Genomic DNA, 20,294 nt, shown 5'->3' on the forward strand with positions numbered 1-20,294 from the left:
GGTATAAACCAACAGCGACACAGTGCAATAGGGTGTTTCGAAAATATTTTAGTTTTTAATTTCAAAAATTATTCACAAATAAGTAATTTTTTTTAATTATTATATTAGTTCAAGAAAAAAATGTATTGTATTGTAGCCAAGTAAAAAAAAACTTAAAATTTCAAAAAATTAAGGAGTTTTAAAAAATTTTGAAAACATTTTCGAACATTCGAAATGTGTTTGAAAATATTTTCGAAAAAGCTCGACAAAATCGAGAATTCTTGAAATATTTTCATGGAAACTTAACAATTTTTTACGGTTTAAAAAAGCTTTTGTGTAACTTTGTAGTCCAGGGTTTTTTTGGCTTACCATTTTCATAGTATTTTGAAATTATTTTACCGATGGGCGTTTCAAATTTCCTCCCATATAAAAATATGATTTTTTAAACTTTGTATGGGACTGAGGCGAAGAATTAAAATTTCAAGTTTTTTTAATTGCGTTTTTATATTCAGCGTTAGTTTCGGTATTGATTTCGCCTTTTTGTATGATTTTAGTAGACGGTCGAGTTAGAATGTATTAACCATACAAAATAATTTTAGTTATAGTTTTGGTTAAGATATCAGTTACCGTTCTATTTACAGTCTCTGCTGCTGTTCCTTCTCCGGTTTTGCAAATTCGTTCGAGTTACGGTTTCAGTAACGGTTTCTGTTACGGTTCCAGTTATGATTTGATTTAAGTTTTCAGTTCAGCTTTTAGTTACAGTTGCAGGCACGACTCAAGTTACTTCAATTACGACTCTAATAACGTTTTCAATTACGTTTACAGTTACGCTACCCGTTATGGCTCAAGTAACGGTTCAAATAATGGTTAAATTTACAGTATCAGTTATTTGTTTAGCTATGTTTTTTTTCAATTAAGGTTCCAAGTGCGTTTCCAGTTATGTCTTCAAGATAACTTTTCGGCTACGGTTACACTTTGGTTTTCAATAACGGTTACAGTTACAGTTACAGTTACCCTAACGTTTTACGTAACAATAGCAGTTAGAGTATTCTGTTATGGTGCGGGTTACAGTTGAATTTAGTTTTACAGTTACGTTGTCAGCTATTACGGTCTCAGCTACAGTTCCAAGATAAATTTGCGGTTATGTTTACAATTAGGTTTCAGTTGCAGTAACAGTATCGTTTTAAGTTACGAATACAGTAACGGTAAAAATTACGACTATAATAACGGTTACGGTTACATTAACAATTACGGTTATAGTAACAGTTACAGTTACAATGACGACTATATTTACGGTTACAGTTACAATTGTGGAAATAGTTACGGTAACGATTGCATTTATGGTTCCAATTACAAGGCAAGGAACTGTAAAAACATAATACCTCATCGAGTTTTACAACAGGGTGACAAATATTGTGCTATCACTAATCCAAAATAAAGATATTTGAAAATAAGTGATTTTTTTTAACCTTGATATTGCCTCTTGAAAGGGTGAGACACAAAAAATCGGAAACTGAATTTATAAGGGCACCCTTATAAATATATACATAAGCTTACAACATACTGCTTAGTGCACAAGTACACTCTCAAACTTTTGGTAAATAAAACTGAGACTGGATTTTGTGTATTAAGTATGAACATTTTACTTACCTATTGTATATGTGGCACCATCCACAGTGAAAGTTGCTGCTTTGCATTTGTTGAAGAAACGCGTGGCGAAACCAAAAGCTGAGTTTTTCAAACTTGTTGAAACTCGACGAATTGGTGAATCCGGGCAGGAAGAGGGTATATTGCGGCCAATATTGCTTGCCCTCATTGCTGACACTTGACTTATGTTGTGATTCGCTGTATTTGTATTAAAATTTGTGTTGTTGTTATCATTACCTACCGTAAGCTTATGGTTAACAGCAACTGGTGTGGTAGTGATGACACCTCCATCTGCTTTACCACTCAAATGAACAATACTTTCTGTAGTGGCAGATGGTGTTGTTATTATTGTTGTTGTTTTTGTAATAGCTGCTGTGCATACACTTTGATATGAACTTACATCAACAATGTTAGATGTTTTCATTTTTGTTGCTATTTTCGCTGCGGATGTTGCATCCGTCTTTGGTAGAAGTGGTGCAGATGACGCAGTGCCAATTTGTGTTGCTGTACCGGGAACAGCAAAACCACGCCGAAAATGTGGTGGCGAAATGCGACGCGAACTTGGTTGCGACATATTGCACTATACGAAATTACTTTATTGTTTTGCTCACTCTTCACTTATGTATGCTGGGAAACACGTTGCAACATTGAAATTTTTATTGTGAATTTTGTTATTTTGTGAAGCACTTGCACGTAGATTTTTGCACAGATTGTGCACTTTCGGTGGTAGATAAATTTTGTTTTGTGTTTCACACTCTTATTTTAGGGATTGGGATTTTTTGTTTCCTTGAAAGTTTAGGATTACACATTAGGGGTGTATTTTTTTTAGTACGTAATAGATTATATAATTTTTCATTTTTGTTTTTATAATTATTTATTTATTGTTTTTATATTTTTATATATATATTTTTTTTCTGTTTTACATTATTTCACTACATCTAATAATTTTTGCTTTCTCTTTTGTTGGTTTATTATATTCGGTGGGGCAAAACTTATATTACTTGCATTTTCCGCTTTGCGTTTCCAGGAATTATGGACCTACACCTAAGTTCGATTATATGTTTGAACACAAATATTTCGCTTAATATATCTTTATTAGGGTTGGCCCTTTAAAATCCTTTACACGTATTTTTCCAATTTCATCGCTTCAAACGGTAAAAACCATACCAAAATATCACATATAAAATTAGGTCATGACTGGAGACGGTTAAGCAATGTCGCGCATGGGTCACAGTTAAGATTGCTCAATAAGAGTTAAATCACTGTGCGATACCCCTAAAGATTTTGCAATTGAAACCAAAATTGATATATGACATTCTCGACCTTTTAAAGCTGCGAGAGTAAAAAAAAATCTGTACTTGTTTCTAAACGATTTTATTTAAATTGACTCTGTGTAGCGAGCAGAATTTTGTAATTGAAATTTAAGGAACTTCCCGATAAGCAACAAGCTTTAAACTTGCAATATAGTTCAGAACCAAACGACAACTCATGGATCTAAATATTTCAAATATCATATTTGTGGTCCGATTTGGCTCATATTTGTAGCAGATATTACATAAAGTCCAGTAGAAGTGACATCGAAATAATTTGGAGTTCGAGGAGGGTCAAACGTGGCGCTGAGTATTGAGGATTTAGCTTGTAACAAAGAGTCAGGGAAGAGTCCTTGGAATAATGAGTCACTAAATGAGCTAAATGGAATGAGAAATGAATGAATGAAAACAATACTTAAATTAAATAATAATAATACCTAAAACTAGAAAATAACTAAGTAGGTCCTTAAACTAGTCATCACACTCCTCATCAATCTAGGGCGTTGATGGCACAATTAAATAAAAGCGTTGGGTGCGTGAAATGACTCGTATCTAACCTAACTAGTACCTAAAAAATTATTTTCTAGCTTTTAGTATTATTATTTATTAATGTTAGTATTATTTTCAATAAAATCGTTTAACTTAAAATTTATTTTTTTATTTTTTTTTTTTTTATAACATCCCTAATGTCCATAATTTTTTTCTATTCCAATGTATGATTCTCATACTTATATAAGCATATAGTGCTTGAATATATTATTATTGCATTAGATGCATTAAATAGTATATATATACGCTTTTGCCTTATATCGGTTTCTATTCATCTAAAGGACCTCGAAGTAAAAAGCTGGATTATTTTCTAAATTTAAGTTGTTAGGTGTCATATTAAAAAACTTGGGTTAAGAGTGAAATACCAGCACTTATCATGAACGGAATCTAGCCACACCTGAGATCATTCTTCGGTGCGATTCCATCGTACTTTCATTGTAAGTAGAGCTTACGAGTCCTTCTCGAAAACAAGCAAGATTTTCGAGACTCGAGAAATCAAGAACTCTACTTCTCGCGAGATTCTAGTGCCTCGAAGTCCTCGTAAATCTCGCGAGCTTCTCGAAATTCTTACTTAATCGCTGTGTGGACAGTATTTATGCACTTCTTTTTTTTTATTTGTGACTGTATTGTTGATTATATTGCTTCAATGACATTTAACTCAAAACATATTTATTATACATATAATTTTGTTCGCAATATTTTATTTTTCAATGAGACATCAAGAAGCCGGCTTCTCGCGAGATTCTCGAATATCGAATTACTCGTAATATTCGCTATCTTCTCGACTTTCAATTCTGTCGCTGCATTGGCAATATGCTATAAATTTCGGGGTTTTTTATTTGTGGATTTGCGGATATTTTGGCTTGTACTCTAGAAGAAATCCTAAGCTCTATATAAAACAGCTATGAATCGAATAAGTTGAGTGTCGAGAAGCTCGCGAGCCTTATAAGTAATTCGAGAATCTCACGAGCCTTACTAATAATTCGCGAACAGAGAATCTCGCGAGCCTTACGAGCAATTCGAGATTCGAGAATCCCGCGAGAAGGCGAGACTCGAGAAAAATCTCTTGTTCGAGAAATCGTAAGCTCTAATTGTAATTAAAATTACACCATTCTTGGAAGCGTATGTCGAAAGCAGAATATCTGAGCTACTCCAAAATGTAGGCAGTGCTAACATATGAATTCAGGTTATCGATGTTGCAAGACTCATGATTTAATATAATGTCCATAATGGTGAAAAAGACACATCAATTGGCTTTTGACACTCTTATATCTTACCATTTAGAACAATGACCTGTCGAGGCATTCCAGGCTCTGAGGAAGAACAGATACATATTAAACCGGCATTTTTTGCTGTTTTCTGGAGCACTCAGCTGCCTCTTCATATGTTTCATTTTAAGTATTCAAATGACAACCAAACTCCAACGTTGTCGATATGAAATCCATTGTGCAAATTCTATGAAGTTATCTGAAGATATAATAGATCCACGTGTATGTCGGGCTTCAGGACTTGTGACATTGAATCACATTACAAGTTAACTAAGGCTTAAAAAGAGAAAGAATGGCAGATTTGTTTATGCTAGAACCTACGATTTCTCGAACATGTTCGGGAAGAGATTTCTCGCGAGTCTCGCCTTCTCGCGAGATTCTCAAATCTCGAATTACTCGTAAGGCTCGCGAGATTCTCGAATCTCGAATTACTCCTAAAGCTCGCGAGCTTCCCGACATTCAACTTAGTCTATTCATTGGCTGTTTTATAAAGAGTTTACGATTTCTTCTGGAGCACAAGCCAAAATGTCAGCAAAACCATAAGTAAAAAAGCACGAAATTTCGCCAATGCAGCGACTATGTAAAATAAATATGTTTTGAGTTAAATGCCATAGGAAGCAATATAATCAACATAAAAGTCACAAGTAAAAAAAACCAAGTGGATAAATATTGTCCATACAGCGATTAAGTAAGAATGTTGAGAAGCTCGCGAGATTTACGATTACTTCGAGATACGGGAATCTCGGGAGAAGTCGAGTTCTCGATTTCTCGTGTCTCGAGATTCTCGCTTGTGTTCGAGAAGAAATCGTAAGCTATAGTTTATGCCGCCTGTAGCTACAACAAAAAGCAACCAATTACCATACACATACACTATCTTATTTGACAACAGCGGTTTGGGTAGCTTAGAATATACCCGCGGCAGGTATGCCTGTCTTAAGTTGCGACTAAAATAATGAAATGATTGATGGTTTGCCTGCGCACTACAAAGCTTCTACAACCCAATTGTTAACTTCAAACAGCCGTGGCGAATCCTGTTTCTTTAGTAGCCGAGGCTCTGGCAATCCCAAGTCGGAACTAGAGTGTAATGGGAACGTGATGGCATAGTAAGGTTCAATGTGGCCATATTAAATCTTCCCGAGATGGTCGGACTTATATCTTAACAGTGCTTGTTACCGTACCTTAACTGTGTCCGAAGCGTTAACTTCTATAACACTCCCCAAAACTTTCGGGGAGTTTCTTGATCGCTACAACAGCAATAACAACAACTCTCATATTTACTCTTCCCTGATTCACTTTCTCTACTTAAATTTTGTAAATGCTGATAAATGTGATCCTGAGTAATGGCAGCCTTTTTAACTATTGCGGTCCATTTCCCTGTACGATAACCACCAGGGTATACTCTTCTAACTTTTATCATGCTCGGTTTGTTCTTCATACAAATTTCCCGAAAGAAACATACAGACTGTCCTATTTCATGCCGACACTGAACGACAGGTGCAAGGCAGATAAGTTTTCACTGAGATGCTTTTCATCACAGAAATACTTTAGGAGGTTTTGCCAACTAACTGCGGGGTTGAGACCCTGCATTAAGGGTTGTTTTTTGAATTCAAAAAGCATTAATCTAAACTTTATATGTTTCTTTGCTCGCGGTTTGAATCCGGGATCTCCGGTGTGGATTGTTATCGATAATAAGCCGGTAATTAAAGAGTTAAGTGCCAGTATCGGTTGTTACCGATAACAAACTTTTTTAAAAAGCTCGAAGTTATATGAGCTGGAACCTCTGTTGGGGTTAAACTTTATCCTGGGAATGCATTGGTTATCTTAAAAATATTTGTTTACCGCATGTACAACTGTTTGTTTACATACCAAATTTTTACGAGTACTTGCTTCTGAGGCCTTGACTTTTTTTCGTCGTTTCTCTACCAGTAGCTCCCTGTTCAGCTGCACGAAATGCCTACTTTTCCGTCATAACTTCTCCTCCTATTCATCGTCGCACCATCTGACTTTCCATGTCGCTGTTATGTCGCTAATAGGAAAAAGGCAGTAAAATATAAAATCGGGGAAATTGAATCTTAAGATAAACATTTTTGCATTTTTCAAGTTAAAGATTGAACAGCAAGTGAAATTTAGTGCATTTTTGCTATCGACAGCAAAATTGCTCTCAGTCCGTGCCTTCATCTTCATTTACATCCAAATATCCCTCCTCCAAGTTTCTCTGTGTTAATTGCACCTCCGTTACATATTCCAGTATTACATAGGGTACAAAATCCTATATAAGTTAAACGAAAACTCGCGACAATACCCTAATACACACCGCGTTAATGTACGCAGTTTGGCTCAATAGGCATCTTGTTGCTTCTATGCCATGGTGACGAGACGTTTCTTATCACAAGTTGTTTAAAGGAATTGCTCGAAAAGAGAAAAAAGCGACGAGTTAACATAGTAATGAGCGCTATAATCGGTTTCAGTTCAAGCTCCGAACCTTTGTGTTAAAAAAGTTATAATTTTGTAATTTACTCTATAGATCCACTCATTAAACTCACCTCTTTTTTAGTTGCACTAAACACGATCGGTGCTTATGTTTGAAGCCTTTATTACACAATCTTGTCAGCATATCGAAAACCACGTAACAATAGTCTTACTATGAAACAAGTAAGGAAGGCTAAGTTCGGGTGTAACCGATCATTACATACTCAGCTGAGAGCTTTGGAGACAAAATAAGGGAAAACTACCATGTAGGAAAATGAACCTAGGGTAACCCTGGAATGTGTTTGAATGACATGGATATAAAATGGAAGGTATTAAAAAATATTTTAGAAGGGAGTGGGCCGTAGTTCTATAGGTGGACACCTTTACGAGATGTCACCATAAAGGTGGACCAGGGGTGACTCTAGAATGTGTTTGTACAATATGGGTATCAAATTAAAGGCATTAATAAGGGTTTTAAAAGGGAGTGGCCCTTAGTTGTATATGTGAAGCCGTTTTCGAGATATCGACCAAAATGTGGACAAGGGTGACCCAGAATCATCATATTTCATCCCTTTTTTCGTATGTGGTATAGAATTATTGCAATTTTTTTCTTTTTTCGAAATTTTCGATATCGAAAAAGTGGGCGTTGTCACAGTCGGATTTCGCCCATTTTAAATACGAAGATAATGTGAGTCCATGTAAGTACGCGAAATAAGTTTAGTAAAGATATGTCGATTTTTGCTTAAGTTATCGTGTTAACGGCCAAGAGGAAGGGCAGACGGTAGACTGTGTACAAACAATAGGCGCGGCTACAACCGATTTCGCCCATTTTCACAGCAAACAGTTATAGGCATAGAAGCTATGACCTTACCAAATTTCATAAGAATTGGTCAATTTTTGTTCGACTTATGGCATTAAAAGTATTCTAGACAAATTAAATGAAAAAGGGCGGAGCCACGCCCGTTTTGAAATTTTCTTTTATTTTTGTATTTTGTTGCACCATATCATTACTGGAGTTGAATGTTGACATAATTTACTTATATACTGTAAAAATATTAAATTTTTTGTTAAAATTTGACTTAAAAAAAATTTTTTTTAAGTGGGCGTGTTCGTCATCTGATTTGCTAATTTTTAGTTAGCACGCACATAGTAATAAGATTAATGTTCCTGCCAAATTGCATCATGATAGCTTCAACGACTGCCAAATTACGGCTTGCAAAACTGTTGAATTACCTTCTTTTAAAAGTGGGCAGTGCCACGCCCATTGTCCCAAATTTTACAAATTGTTTCTTCTGCATCCTAAGATCAACCTACCTCCCAAGTTTCATCGCATTTTCCGACTTTGGTAATGAATTATCGCACTTTTTCTGTTTTTCGAAATTTTCGATATCGAAAAAGTGGGCGTGGTTATAGTCCGATTTCCCTCATTTTAAATAGCGATCTGAGATGAGTGCCCGGGAATCTACATACCAAATTTCATTAAGATACCTCAAAATTTACTCAAATTATCGTGTTTACGGACAGACAGACGGATGGACGGACGGACGGACGGACCAACGGACATGGCTAAATGAATTTTTTTTCGCCCAGATCATTTTGATATATAGAAGTCGATATCTATCTTGATTAGTTTATGCCGTTACGGAGTACTGTTATGCGAACCAAGTTAATATACTCTATGAGCTCTGCTCAGCTGAGTATAAAGAGTAATAAAAATCAAACTAAAAGATAATCGGAATATATCATTGAGGCTTTAATATTATTTACAAATATAAATTGCCTTGAAAAGGTTATGAAAAATATTTAAGCAGCCTGCTACTTTTAATGTAAAATAATTGTTGAGAAGTATGTAAACATAACTAACCAATGTAAATTCTAGCATAAGTGCTAATATTAGATAATTTTATGATTAAGTTTAGTAAACACCACAGCGAAAATTTCAAAGGATAACCAAAAACAAACAACAAATAAAATATGTTAAATAAATAAAACGCAAACGCGAAAACAAATTAAAAATTTTTGAATGCTACGCTTGTAATACAGTTTTATTTAAATTTTAGCATATTCTATTCCATCTCATACTAAAAATTCGGCATAAAATTCTATGAAATTTAGCTCATTATAAAGCTATACGCTGGCACATTTGGCGTTTTGCAAATTGAATGTAATAAAAATTAATTGTTTGGAAATTTTCTGAAAATAAGTTAAGTAAACAGTCAGCTATACCAAAAATATGTAGTCAAATTAGGGCAATTTACCCAAGCGCCTCTGAAGGGCATGGTTGTGTGTTTTGCTTGAATTAAGGAGAAATTGGTGTTAGAGGAAAATAATGTTCATTTTTATTAAAGAAGTAAAAACAACAATGGAAATTAGCATCAAATAAGCAAGTACATATTACAGAGTACTAATAAGTAACATCCGCTACGGAAATCACGTATGAAATTCCAAATAACTTGGAAACCAGAAAGTTAATAAAGAGGGTCAAAAGAATATAGAATTAAAACAACTCTAATCTTGATTGCTCTAGAGAATAATAAAGAGTATCAGGTGATCGTTGGGCGGCAGCCATGGTGTGGTTGTAGCGTGCCCCGCCTACCACACCTAAGATCCTGGGCTCACGCCCCGGGCAAATCAACACTCCTTGTGTATTTGTGCCATGAAAAGCTCTCAGTGGAAACTCGTCTGCCTTGCAGATGCTCTTTGGAGTCGGCATAAAACAAGTAGGCACCGTCCGCCAATTTGCAGGAAAAATTGAAAAGAAAAGGAGCACGACGCAAATTGAAAGCAAGTTCGGCCTTAAATCTCTTCGGAGGTTATCGAGCATTACATTTTTATACTCAGTTGAGCAGAGCTCACAGAGTATATTAAGTTTGATTGGATAACGGTTGGTTGGTAAAGGAATCGAGATAGATATAGACTTCCATATATCAAAATAATCAGGATCGAAAAAAAATTTGATTGAGCCATGTCCGTCCGTCCGTCCGCCCGTTAACACGATAACTTGAGTAAATTTTGAGGTATCTTGATGAAATTTGGTATGTAGGTTCCTGAGCACCCATCTCAGATCGCTATTTAAAATGAACGATATCGGACTATAACCACGCCCACTTTTTCGATATCGAAAATTTCGAAAAACCGAAAAAGTGCGATAATACATTACAAAAGACCGATAAAGCGGCGAAGCTTGGTAGATGAGTTGAACTTTTGACGCAGAATAGAAAATTAGTAAAATTTTGGACAATGGGCGTGGCACCGCCCACTTTGAAAAGAAGGTAATTTAAAATTTTTACAAGCTGTAATTTGGCAGTCGTTGAAGATATCATGATGAAATTTGGCAGGAGCGTTACTCTTATTACTATATGTACGCTTAATAAAAATTAGCAAAATCGAAGAAGGACCACGCCCACTTTTAAAAAAAAAATTTTTTTAAAGTAAAATTTTAACAAAAAATTTAATATCTTTACAGTATATAAGTAAATTATGTCAAGATTCAACTCCAGGAATGATATGGTGCAACAAAATACAAAAATAAAAGAAAAGTTAAAAATGGTCGTGGCTCCGCCCTTTTTCATTTAATTTGTCTAGGATACTTTTAATGCCATAAGTCGAACAAAAATTAACCAATCCTTTTGAAATTTGGTAGGGGCGTAGATTTTATGTTGTTGACTGTTTTCTGTGAAAATGGGCGAAATCGGTTTATGCCTTGCCCAGTTCTTATACACAGTCGTCCGTCTGTCCTTCCGCATGGCCTTTAATACGATAACTTGAGCAAAAATCGATATATCTTTACTAAACTCAGTTCACGTACTTATCTGAACTCACTTTATCTTGGTATGAAAAATGAACGAAATCCGACTATGACCACGCCCACTTTTTCCATATCGAAAATTACGAAAAATGAAAAAAATGCCATAATTCTATACCAAATACGAAAAAAGGGATGAAATATGGTAAGGTAATTCGATTGTTTTATTGACACGAAATATAACTTTAGAAAAAACTTTATAAAATGGTTGTGACACCTACCATATTAAGTAGAAGAAAATGAAAAAGTTCTGCAGGACGAAATAAAATACCCTTAAAATCTTGGCAGGTATTACACATATAAATAAATTAGCGGTATCCAACAGATGATGTTCTGGGTCACCCTGGTCCACATTTTGGTCGATATCTGGAAAACGATTTCACATATACAACAACTCACTCCCTTTTAAAACTCTCATTAATACCTTTAATTTGATACCCATATCGTTCAAGCTCATTCTAGAGTCACCCCTGGTTCACCTTTATGGCGATATTTCGAAAAGGCGAACACCTATAGAACGAAGGCCCACTCCCTTTTAAAAATGCTCATTAACACCTTTCATTTGATACCCATATCGTACAAACGCATTCTAGAGTCACCCCTGGTCCATCTTTACGGCGATATCTCGAAAAGGCGTCCATCTATAGAACTTAGGTCCACGCCCTTTTAAAATACTCATTAACACCTTTCGTTTGATACCCATATTGTACAAACACATTCTATAGTCACCCCTGGTCCACCTTTATGACAATATCTCGAAAAGGCGTCCACCTATAGAACTAAGCCCCACGCCCTTTTAAAATACTCATTAACACCTTTCGTTTGATACCCATATTGTACAAACACATTCTAGAGTCACCCCTGGTGCACCTTTATGGCGATATCTCCAAAAGGCGTCCATCTATAGAACATAGACCCACGCCCTTTTAAAATACTCATTAACACCTTTCGTTTGATACCCATATTGTACAAACACATTCTAGAGTCACCCCTGGTCCACCTTTATGGCAACATCTCGAAAAGGCGTCCACCTATAGAACTAAGCCCCACGCCCTTTTAAAATACTCATTAACACCTTTCGTTTGATACCCATATCGTACAAACACATTCTAGAGTCACCTCTGGTCCACCTTTATGGCGATATCTCGAAAAGGCGTCCACCTATAGAACTAAGGCCCACTCCCTTTTAAAATAATCATTAACACCTTTCGTTTGATACCCATATCGTACAAACACATTCTAGAGTCACCTCTGATCCACCTTTATGGCGATTTCTCGAAAAGGCGTCCACCTATAAAACTGTGGCCCACTCCCTCATAAAATACTCTTTCATACCTTTCATTTGATAAACATGTCATACAAACACATTCCATGGTTTCCCTCGGTTCATTTTCCTACATGGTTATTTTCCCTTATGTTGTCAGCATAGCTCTCAACTGAGTATGTAATGTTCGGTTACACCCGAACTTAACCTTCCTTACTTGTTTTTTATACATTTAATGAAAATGAAATGGTATATTAATTTTGTCACGAATCTCAAAATTGTAAGTCCTTGAAGTAGAAGAGGTAGACCCACCAATGTGTATACCGAAATGATCAAGATGAAGAGCTGAGTTGATTTAGCCATGTCCGTCTGTCCGTCTGTCTGTTTGTATGCAAACTAGTCCCTCAATTTTTGAGTTATCTTGATTAAAGTTGGTGATCGGGTATATTTAGGTGTCCGATTAGATATTTGTCGGAACCGGCCAAATCGAACCACTATAGTATATATCCCCATACAACTGATGTTTCAGAAAAGAGGATTTTTGTCATAAGCTATATTTTTGCAAAAAAGAGCTTTATATCAGCGGTGTTTCATTTCCCAAGTGAAAATATAACAAGAAAAAAGCAAGAAATTCAAATTTTTTAAAATGGAAGTTGTACAGGCAGGCCTTTTTTTGACCAAGCAATTTTATATGTTTCGGGAGCCATGGGTTAGGTTAGGTGGTAGCTGCCCTGATAAGGGAAGCTCACTTGGACAAAATGAAGGCCCGTTGTGATACAACATACAGTAAAAATAACGGTGACGTAGATATAGCTACTACTTAGAGAATCGTTGGGTAGAAATAATAAAGTTCCGAATGGTACCGATCTCAACCTTGGAGTAACCTCGGGAGATCAAAGTGAGTTGCGACCGGAGTACATTCGCCTAGGTCTGGCAAAAAGCTGGCGATCAAGCATAAAGTGATTTGATAATTCTACCTTATCATCCTCCACAAAGCTGCAGCAGGATGGTGTTTCCAGTATATTGAGTTGTACCGCATGGATACTCATGCGACAGTCCCCAGTCAAAATCTTAATGACCATTGATACGTGAGACTTAGTGAACCCAATTATTTCAGTAGACCTGCTGCAATCCACTTTCGGTGAGAAAGATCTTGCTACCCTGCAAAAGGTGGTGTCCGCCCAACGTTTGCTGAGTTGACTCGTGGCCATTGGAATCCCGAAATCCTTAGAGCCATCTTCATTCGGTTCAGTTGAACCGATGCGGGCTAAGATATCCGCTTGACATTTTCTTGGGTATGACTACAACCCAGAACCCAGATAAAGTTAGTTATAAAATTTCCATGAAATCGCAGGCGAGGTCAGACCCTCCCAGTCCACACTCGATCGTACTGTAGCTGAACTCAAGGCATTGATAGCCGCTGGGCTATCAGAGTAGGTGCTTAATTCCCTAACCATGGTAACACTGGATAGAATTTCATCCACTGCATCCTTAATCTCAGAAACTTCCGCATTAAATTCAGTGCCAAGGTAGGTGTTGTTCTGAGAGCGCCACTGATACTGATCAGCGCAGTCTGTTGCACTGACGGGAGCCATATCACGAAGAAAAGCTAACGGATCGCATGAAGATTTGGTGCACATATTTTCCTTGAAGCAGGAAATATTACTAGTAACAAGTAAGGAAGGCTAAGTTCGGGTGTAACCGCACACTACATACTCAGCTGAGAGCTTTGTGGCAAAATAAGGGAAAATCACCATGTAGGAAAATGAACCTAGGGTAAACCTGCAATGTGTTTGTATGACATGGATATTAAATGGAAGGTGTTAAAGAGTATTTTAAAAGGGAGTGGGCCATATTTCTATAGGTGGACACGTTTTCGATATATCGCCTTAAAGGTTGACCAGAGGTGACTTTAGAATGTGTTTGTACGATACGTGTATCAAATTAGGGGTATTGATGAGGGTTTTAAAAGGGAGTGGCCCTTAGCTGTATATGTGAAGGCGTTTTCGAAATATTGAACAAAATGTGGACCGGGGTGACCCAGATATCACCTGTCGAGCACCGGTAATTTATTTATATATATATATAATACCACGAACAGAAATTTTTCTTTTTCTTCTACTTAATATGGTAGTTGTCACACCCATTTTACAAAGTTGTTTCCAAAGTTATATTCTGCGTCAATAAACCAATGCAATTAACATGTTTCATCCCTTTTTTCGTATTTGGTATAGAATTGTGGTATTTTTTTTCATTTTTCGAAATTTTCGATATCGAAAAAGTGGGCGTGGTCATAGTCGGATTTCGCGCATTTTTAACACCAAGATGAAGTGAGTTCAGATAAGTACGTGAACTAAGTTTAGTAAAATTATATCGATTTTTTCTCAAGTTATCGTGTTCTTATGCCGTTACCGATTACCGTTATGCGAACAAAATAAATATACTCTGTGAGCTCTGCTCAGCTGAGTAAAAAAATGGACGAAATCGGTTAAAGACCACGCCCACGTTTTATATATAAATAATAGAGTAAATTGTTTGGCGACCTTTCATATTTAATATATTTATTTATATTAGTTCTGCCGGCTCGAGGCCAATTAAAAAATAAACATAAGTTTTCTTTAAAAATCCGATATATTTTGGTTACTCCGCGGTAACCGTCCTCAGGGATATAAACTGCAAAATCTATACAAACAAATAACCCTATATAAACAAAATATTGATGAAACAGTAACAACGAATGACATACATTAATTTACACATCCTCTTGCTTAGGCGTGGAGTTTGTTACTACTTTATTTGTAATTAAATGTCTATAAATATGCGCGACGTTGTCCGTGTCAGTCTTGTAGTTCAGTCGTATATTTGGCGGAGGGTTTATAATGTGTAACATTTCAAGTGAGAAACGCTTGGAATAATTTGCTTCTTGCTGTAAGATGGATGCTTTGGCGAAATTGGGAGAGTGTCCGCTCGATGCACAGTGTGCCATTAGCGCAGTTTTTTGTGTAAAAGAATTTTGGCATTGTTTGGTGTCTGATTTGTGCTGTGCCAATCGCGTTTTTATACTCAGTTGAGCAGAGCTCACAGAGTATATTAAGTTTGATTGGATAACGGTTGGTTGGTAAAGGAATCGAGATAGATATAGACTTCCATATATCAACATAATCAGGATCGAAAAAAAATTTGATTGAGCCATGTCCGTCCGTCCGTTCGTCCGTCCGCTAACACGATAACTTGAGTAAATTTTGAGGTATCTTGATGAAATTTGGTATGTAGGTTCCTGAGCACTCATCTCAGATCTCTATTTAAAATGAACGATATCGGACTATAACCACGCCCACTTTTTCGATATCGAAAATTTCGAAAAACCGAAAAATTGCGATAATTCATTACAAAAGACAGATAAAGCGACGAAACTTGGTAGATGAGTTGAACTTTTGACGCAGAATGGAAAATTAGTAAAATTTAGGACAATGGGCGTGGCACCGCCCACTTTTAAAAGCAGGTAATTTAAAATTTTTGCAAGCTGTAATTTGGCAGTCGTTGAAGATATCATGATGAAATTTGGCAGGAACGTTACTCCTATTACTATATGTACGCTTAAAAAAATTTGCAAAATCGGAGAAGGACCACGCCCACTTTTAAAAAAAAATTTTTTTTAAAGTAAAATTTTAACAAAAAAATTTAATATCTTTACAGTATATAAGTAAATTATGTCAACATTCAACTCCAGAAATGATATAGTGCAACAAAATACAAAAATAAAAGAAAATTTCAAAATGGGCGTGGCTCCGCCTTTTTTCATTTAATTTGTGTAGGATACTTTTAACGCCATAAGTCGAACAAAAATTAACCAATCCTTTTGAAATTTGGTAGGGGCATAGATTTTATGACGTTAACTATTTTCTGTGAAAATGTGCGAAATCGGTTGATGCCACGCCCAGTTTTTATACACAGTCGTCCGTGTGTCCTTCCGCATGGCCGTTAATACGATAACTTGAGCAAAAATCGACATATCTTTAATGAACGTAGTTCACGTGCTTACTCGAACTCACTTTACCTTGGTATGAAAAATGAACGAAATCCGCCTATGACCACGCCCACTTTTTCGATATCGAAAATTACGAAAAATGAAAAAAATTCCATAATTCTATACCAAATACGAAAAAGGGATGAAACATGGTAAGGTAATTGGATTTTTTTATTGAAGCGAAATATAACTTTAGAAAAAACTTTATAAAATGGTTGTGACACCTACCATATTAAGTAGAAGAAAATGAAAAATTTCTGCAGGGCGAAATAAAAAACCCTTAAAATCTTGGCAGGTATTACATATATAAATAAATTAGCGGGATCACACATTTTGGTCGATATCTGGAAAACGCCTTCACATATACAACGACCACCACTCCCTTTTAAAATACTCATTAACTCCTTTCGTTTGATACCCATATTGCACAAACGAATTCTAGAGTCACCCCTGACCCACCTTTATGGCGATATCTCTAAACGGCGTCCACCTATGGAACTAAGGATTACTCCCTTTTAAAATACTCATTAACACCTTTCTTTTGATACCCATATTGTACAAACAAATTCTAGAGTCACCCCTGGTCCACCTTTATGGCGATATTTCGAAAATGCGACCACCTATACACCACCACCATTCCCTTTTAAAACCCTCATTAATACCTTTAATTTGATACCCATATCGTACAAACAAATTCTAGAGTCACCCCTGGTCCACCTTTTTGACGATATTTCGAAACGGCGTCCACCTATAGAACTAAGGCCCACTCCCTTTTAAAATACCAATTAATACCTTTAATTTGATACCCATATCGTACTAACAAAGTCTAGAGTCACCCCTGGCCCACCTTTATGACGATATCTCGAAACGGCTTCCACCTATGGAACTAGGGATTACTCCCTTTTAAAATACTTATTAACACCTTTCTTTTGATACCCATATTGTGCAAACAAATTCTAGGGTCACCCCTGGTCCACCTTTATGGCGATATCTCGAAACGGCGTCCACCTATGGAACTAAGGATTACTCCCTTTTAAAATACTCATTAACACCTTTCTTTTGATACCCATATTGTACAAACGCATTCTAGAGTCACCCCTGGTCCACCTTTATGGCGATATCTCGAAAAGGCGACCACCTAAACAACAACCACCACTCCCGTTTAAAACCCTCATTAATACCTTTAATTTGATACCCATATCGTACAAACACATTCTAGAGTCACCCCTGGTCCACCTTTATGGCGATATCTCGAAAAGGCGACCACCTAAACAACAACCACCACTCCCTTTTAAAACCCTCATTAATACCTTTAATTTGATACCCATATCGTACAAACACATTCTAGAGTCAACCCTGGTCCACCTTTATGGCGATATTTAGAAACGGCATCCACCTATAGAACTAAGGCCCACTCCCTTTTAAAATACTCATTAAGACCTTTAGTTTGATACTCTTATCGTACAAATGCATTCTAGAGTCAATCCTAATCCACCTTTTTCCCTAAATGGCGTCCACCTATAGAACTGTGGCCCACTCCCTCATAAAATACTCTTTAATGCCTTTCATTTGATACACATGTCATACAAACACATTCCAGGGTTTCCCTCGGTTCATTTTCCTACATGGTTATTTTCTCTTATGTTGTCACCATAGCTCCCAACTGAGTATGTAATGTTCGGTTACACCCGAACTTAACCTTCCTTACTTGTTAATTTTGATTTGGTTGTACCAACATATACCTTGTTGCATAGCTCTTTCTGGTTTCCATTACATGGGATTTTATAAATGACATTACTTTTGTCCATTTCCGGTATTTTTGACTTAGTTCTGTTAAATATGTTTTTAAGGGTACTTGTAGGCTTGTGAGATATTTTTATTTTCTCTTTGTCGTAGCAATCTGACATCATTAAGCGTTCAGATAAATGAGGTACGTAAGTTACCAATTTTAATATTTTGGGTTTGTCTTGAATTTGAGACTGAATATTGTATTTCCATCTTTTAATTAGGGAGTTTATAATAAAGGTTACCGCAGAGTAACCGAAATATATCGGATTTTAAAAGAAAACTTCTCTATATTTTTTAATTGACCTCGAGCCGGGAAAACGAATATAAAAATACAAATTATATAAATAATATTTAAAAGGATCGTAGACTAGAATTATAAGCTAAATCGTAGCGAAAAATAGTTTTGTATCAATGATATTACACTTACATTGTTTTATTGTAAGAGGAAATCGGTAGAAATTTTTTTAATGTGTGGTGTCACGCGTCTGTGCTGATCAAGCATTACAATATTTCTAGAGCCTCAAAGAATAGTAAGTCCCCTTTAACAAAATTCCAAAATGTAATTTACCTGAAATGAAATCTATAATTGAAACTCACGCTGAGTATATAATCTTCGGTAACACCCGAACTTATACCCCCTTACTTGCTTTAAATTAGGCTTCGTCAATGAAATGATATTTAGGAAGTGTGGGTTGTAGGAGGAAATGATCGGGCACGTTTTGTGCTCATACCCTACGACCGCCAGTCTAACACTACAGTTATTAGGAGTAATACAGCTATCAGAACTAGAAGCAGCAAGTGATATATATCCCAAAAAGCTTCTAGTATTTGTGAAAGATAATGGGGCTTTTTTATAACATAGTCCCTGGCTTATGATCGTGATTTTCAGTGTGGTCGTTAACCAATCTTCTGGTAACACTACGTCTATGTGATGTCTTCATGGACCGAACAGTTCAACCTAACCTTTCTTAACCTATATTTTTATTTTAGCCACTCCTATTCTATCCCACGCAACTAATTAATTAAAATAAATTATTGACGAAAATAATGCAACTAACAATTTATTTAATATTTTTCAATTACTTCAAAATTACCTTCAAAACTGCCGGACACTTAAAATGACAAAACGATAAAAAAGTTGTCCTACACATTGAACGCAAAATATTTTGTCACTGCTTTTAACATTTATTTTTATGTGTCATAAAAATACTTACACACATACCTCCATGCATATTTATTTAGGTACACATAAAAATAAAAATAAAATACCTCGTGACTTAACGCATTTATTTAGATTAAAAATTCTTCTTGGCATTATTGAAATAGCTTTTCTTATCAGCTGCTCCCAAAAATTACCATCGCAACAAAATATTTAATATTTTTTTTTTTTTAGTATAAAATTAAATTTTTAAGCTTCTGGTCATCATGAATATGATCTTGTTTTGTTGGTCAATTTTGAAATGCTTGCATCAACATTTACGAGTTTTCGTCAGACTTTTTTTCTGTTTCAACAAAATGAATAGAATACAGTTATGTATGTGCACAAGTACTCGAGATATATTTATTTTGTGTGCGCTCAAAATAAAGACCTCCTGTTGACATTGATTGAAGGGGATTTGACGTTGACGCAGAAAAAATTGCATTGTTTTGAAGGATTTAGAAGTTTCGTAGAAGCGCATGGATTTATGCGTCGCAATTCACATGATTGACTTATTTTTTTATTGCATAAATTTATGAATTCATTTTGGACATATTGAAAATAAGGTGTTTAACGTTGTTCACATTTTATTAACTTTATAGCAGTGGTGGCCATATTATGCGCTCAGACCTGCTTTTTAAATTAATTTTGCTGCTTTTGTACCACACTACACACTTAGCGTATCGAGAGAGAGAAACATGAAAAAGAGAAATATTATTAAAATGAACGAGTAAGGGTTTCTAAGTTCGGCTGTAGCCGAACATTATATACTCAGCGTGAGTTTCAATTTTACAGATCATTTCAGATAAATTATTTTTTCCAATTTTGTTACGAGGGATTTATTTATTTTTTTTGAGGGTCTAGAAATGTTGAGTAATGCTGCATCGGAATAGAGGCATGGCACCGCCCTTGAATAAAAAGTTCTACCAATTTCTTATATGCTGGCCGCCGTGGTGTGATGGTAGCGTGCTCCGCCTACCCCACCGAAGA

General features: G+C 35.9%; 1 protein-coding gene across 4 annotated transcripts in view; it reads right to left on the minus strand.

Moving 5' to 3' along the window:
• LOC137240890 (uncharacterized) overlaps positions 1–20,294 on the minus strand; it is a 144,637-nt gene that overhangs the window by 103,520 nt on the left and 20,823 nt on the right. For 3 of the 4 annotated variants that reach the window (XM_067767825.1, XM_067767823.1, XM_067767827.1), the window contains exon 2: positions 1,630–2,664. In XM_067767825.1, coding sequence (XP_067623926.1) covers positions 1,630–2,200 — 571 coding nt within the window. In that variant the 5' untranslated portion in view covers positions 2,201–2,664. Of the gene's footprint in view, positions 1–1,629; positions 2,671–20,294 lie in introns of all 4 variants that reach the window. The other variant, XM_067767824.1, reaches the window with a different exon arrangement.

The sequence above is a fragment of the Eurosta solidaginis genome, chromosome 2, assembly GCF_040869045.1.
Source record: "Eurosta solidaginis isolate ZX-2024a chromosome 2, ASM4086904v1, whole genome shotgun sequence".
In the NCBI taxonomy this organism is placed as follows: Eukaryota; Metazoa; Arthropoda; class Insecta; order Diptera; family Tephritidae; genus Eurosta; species Eurosta solidaginis.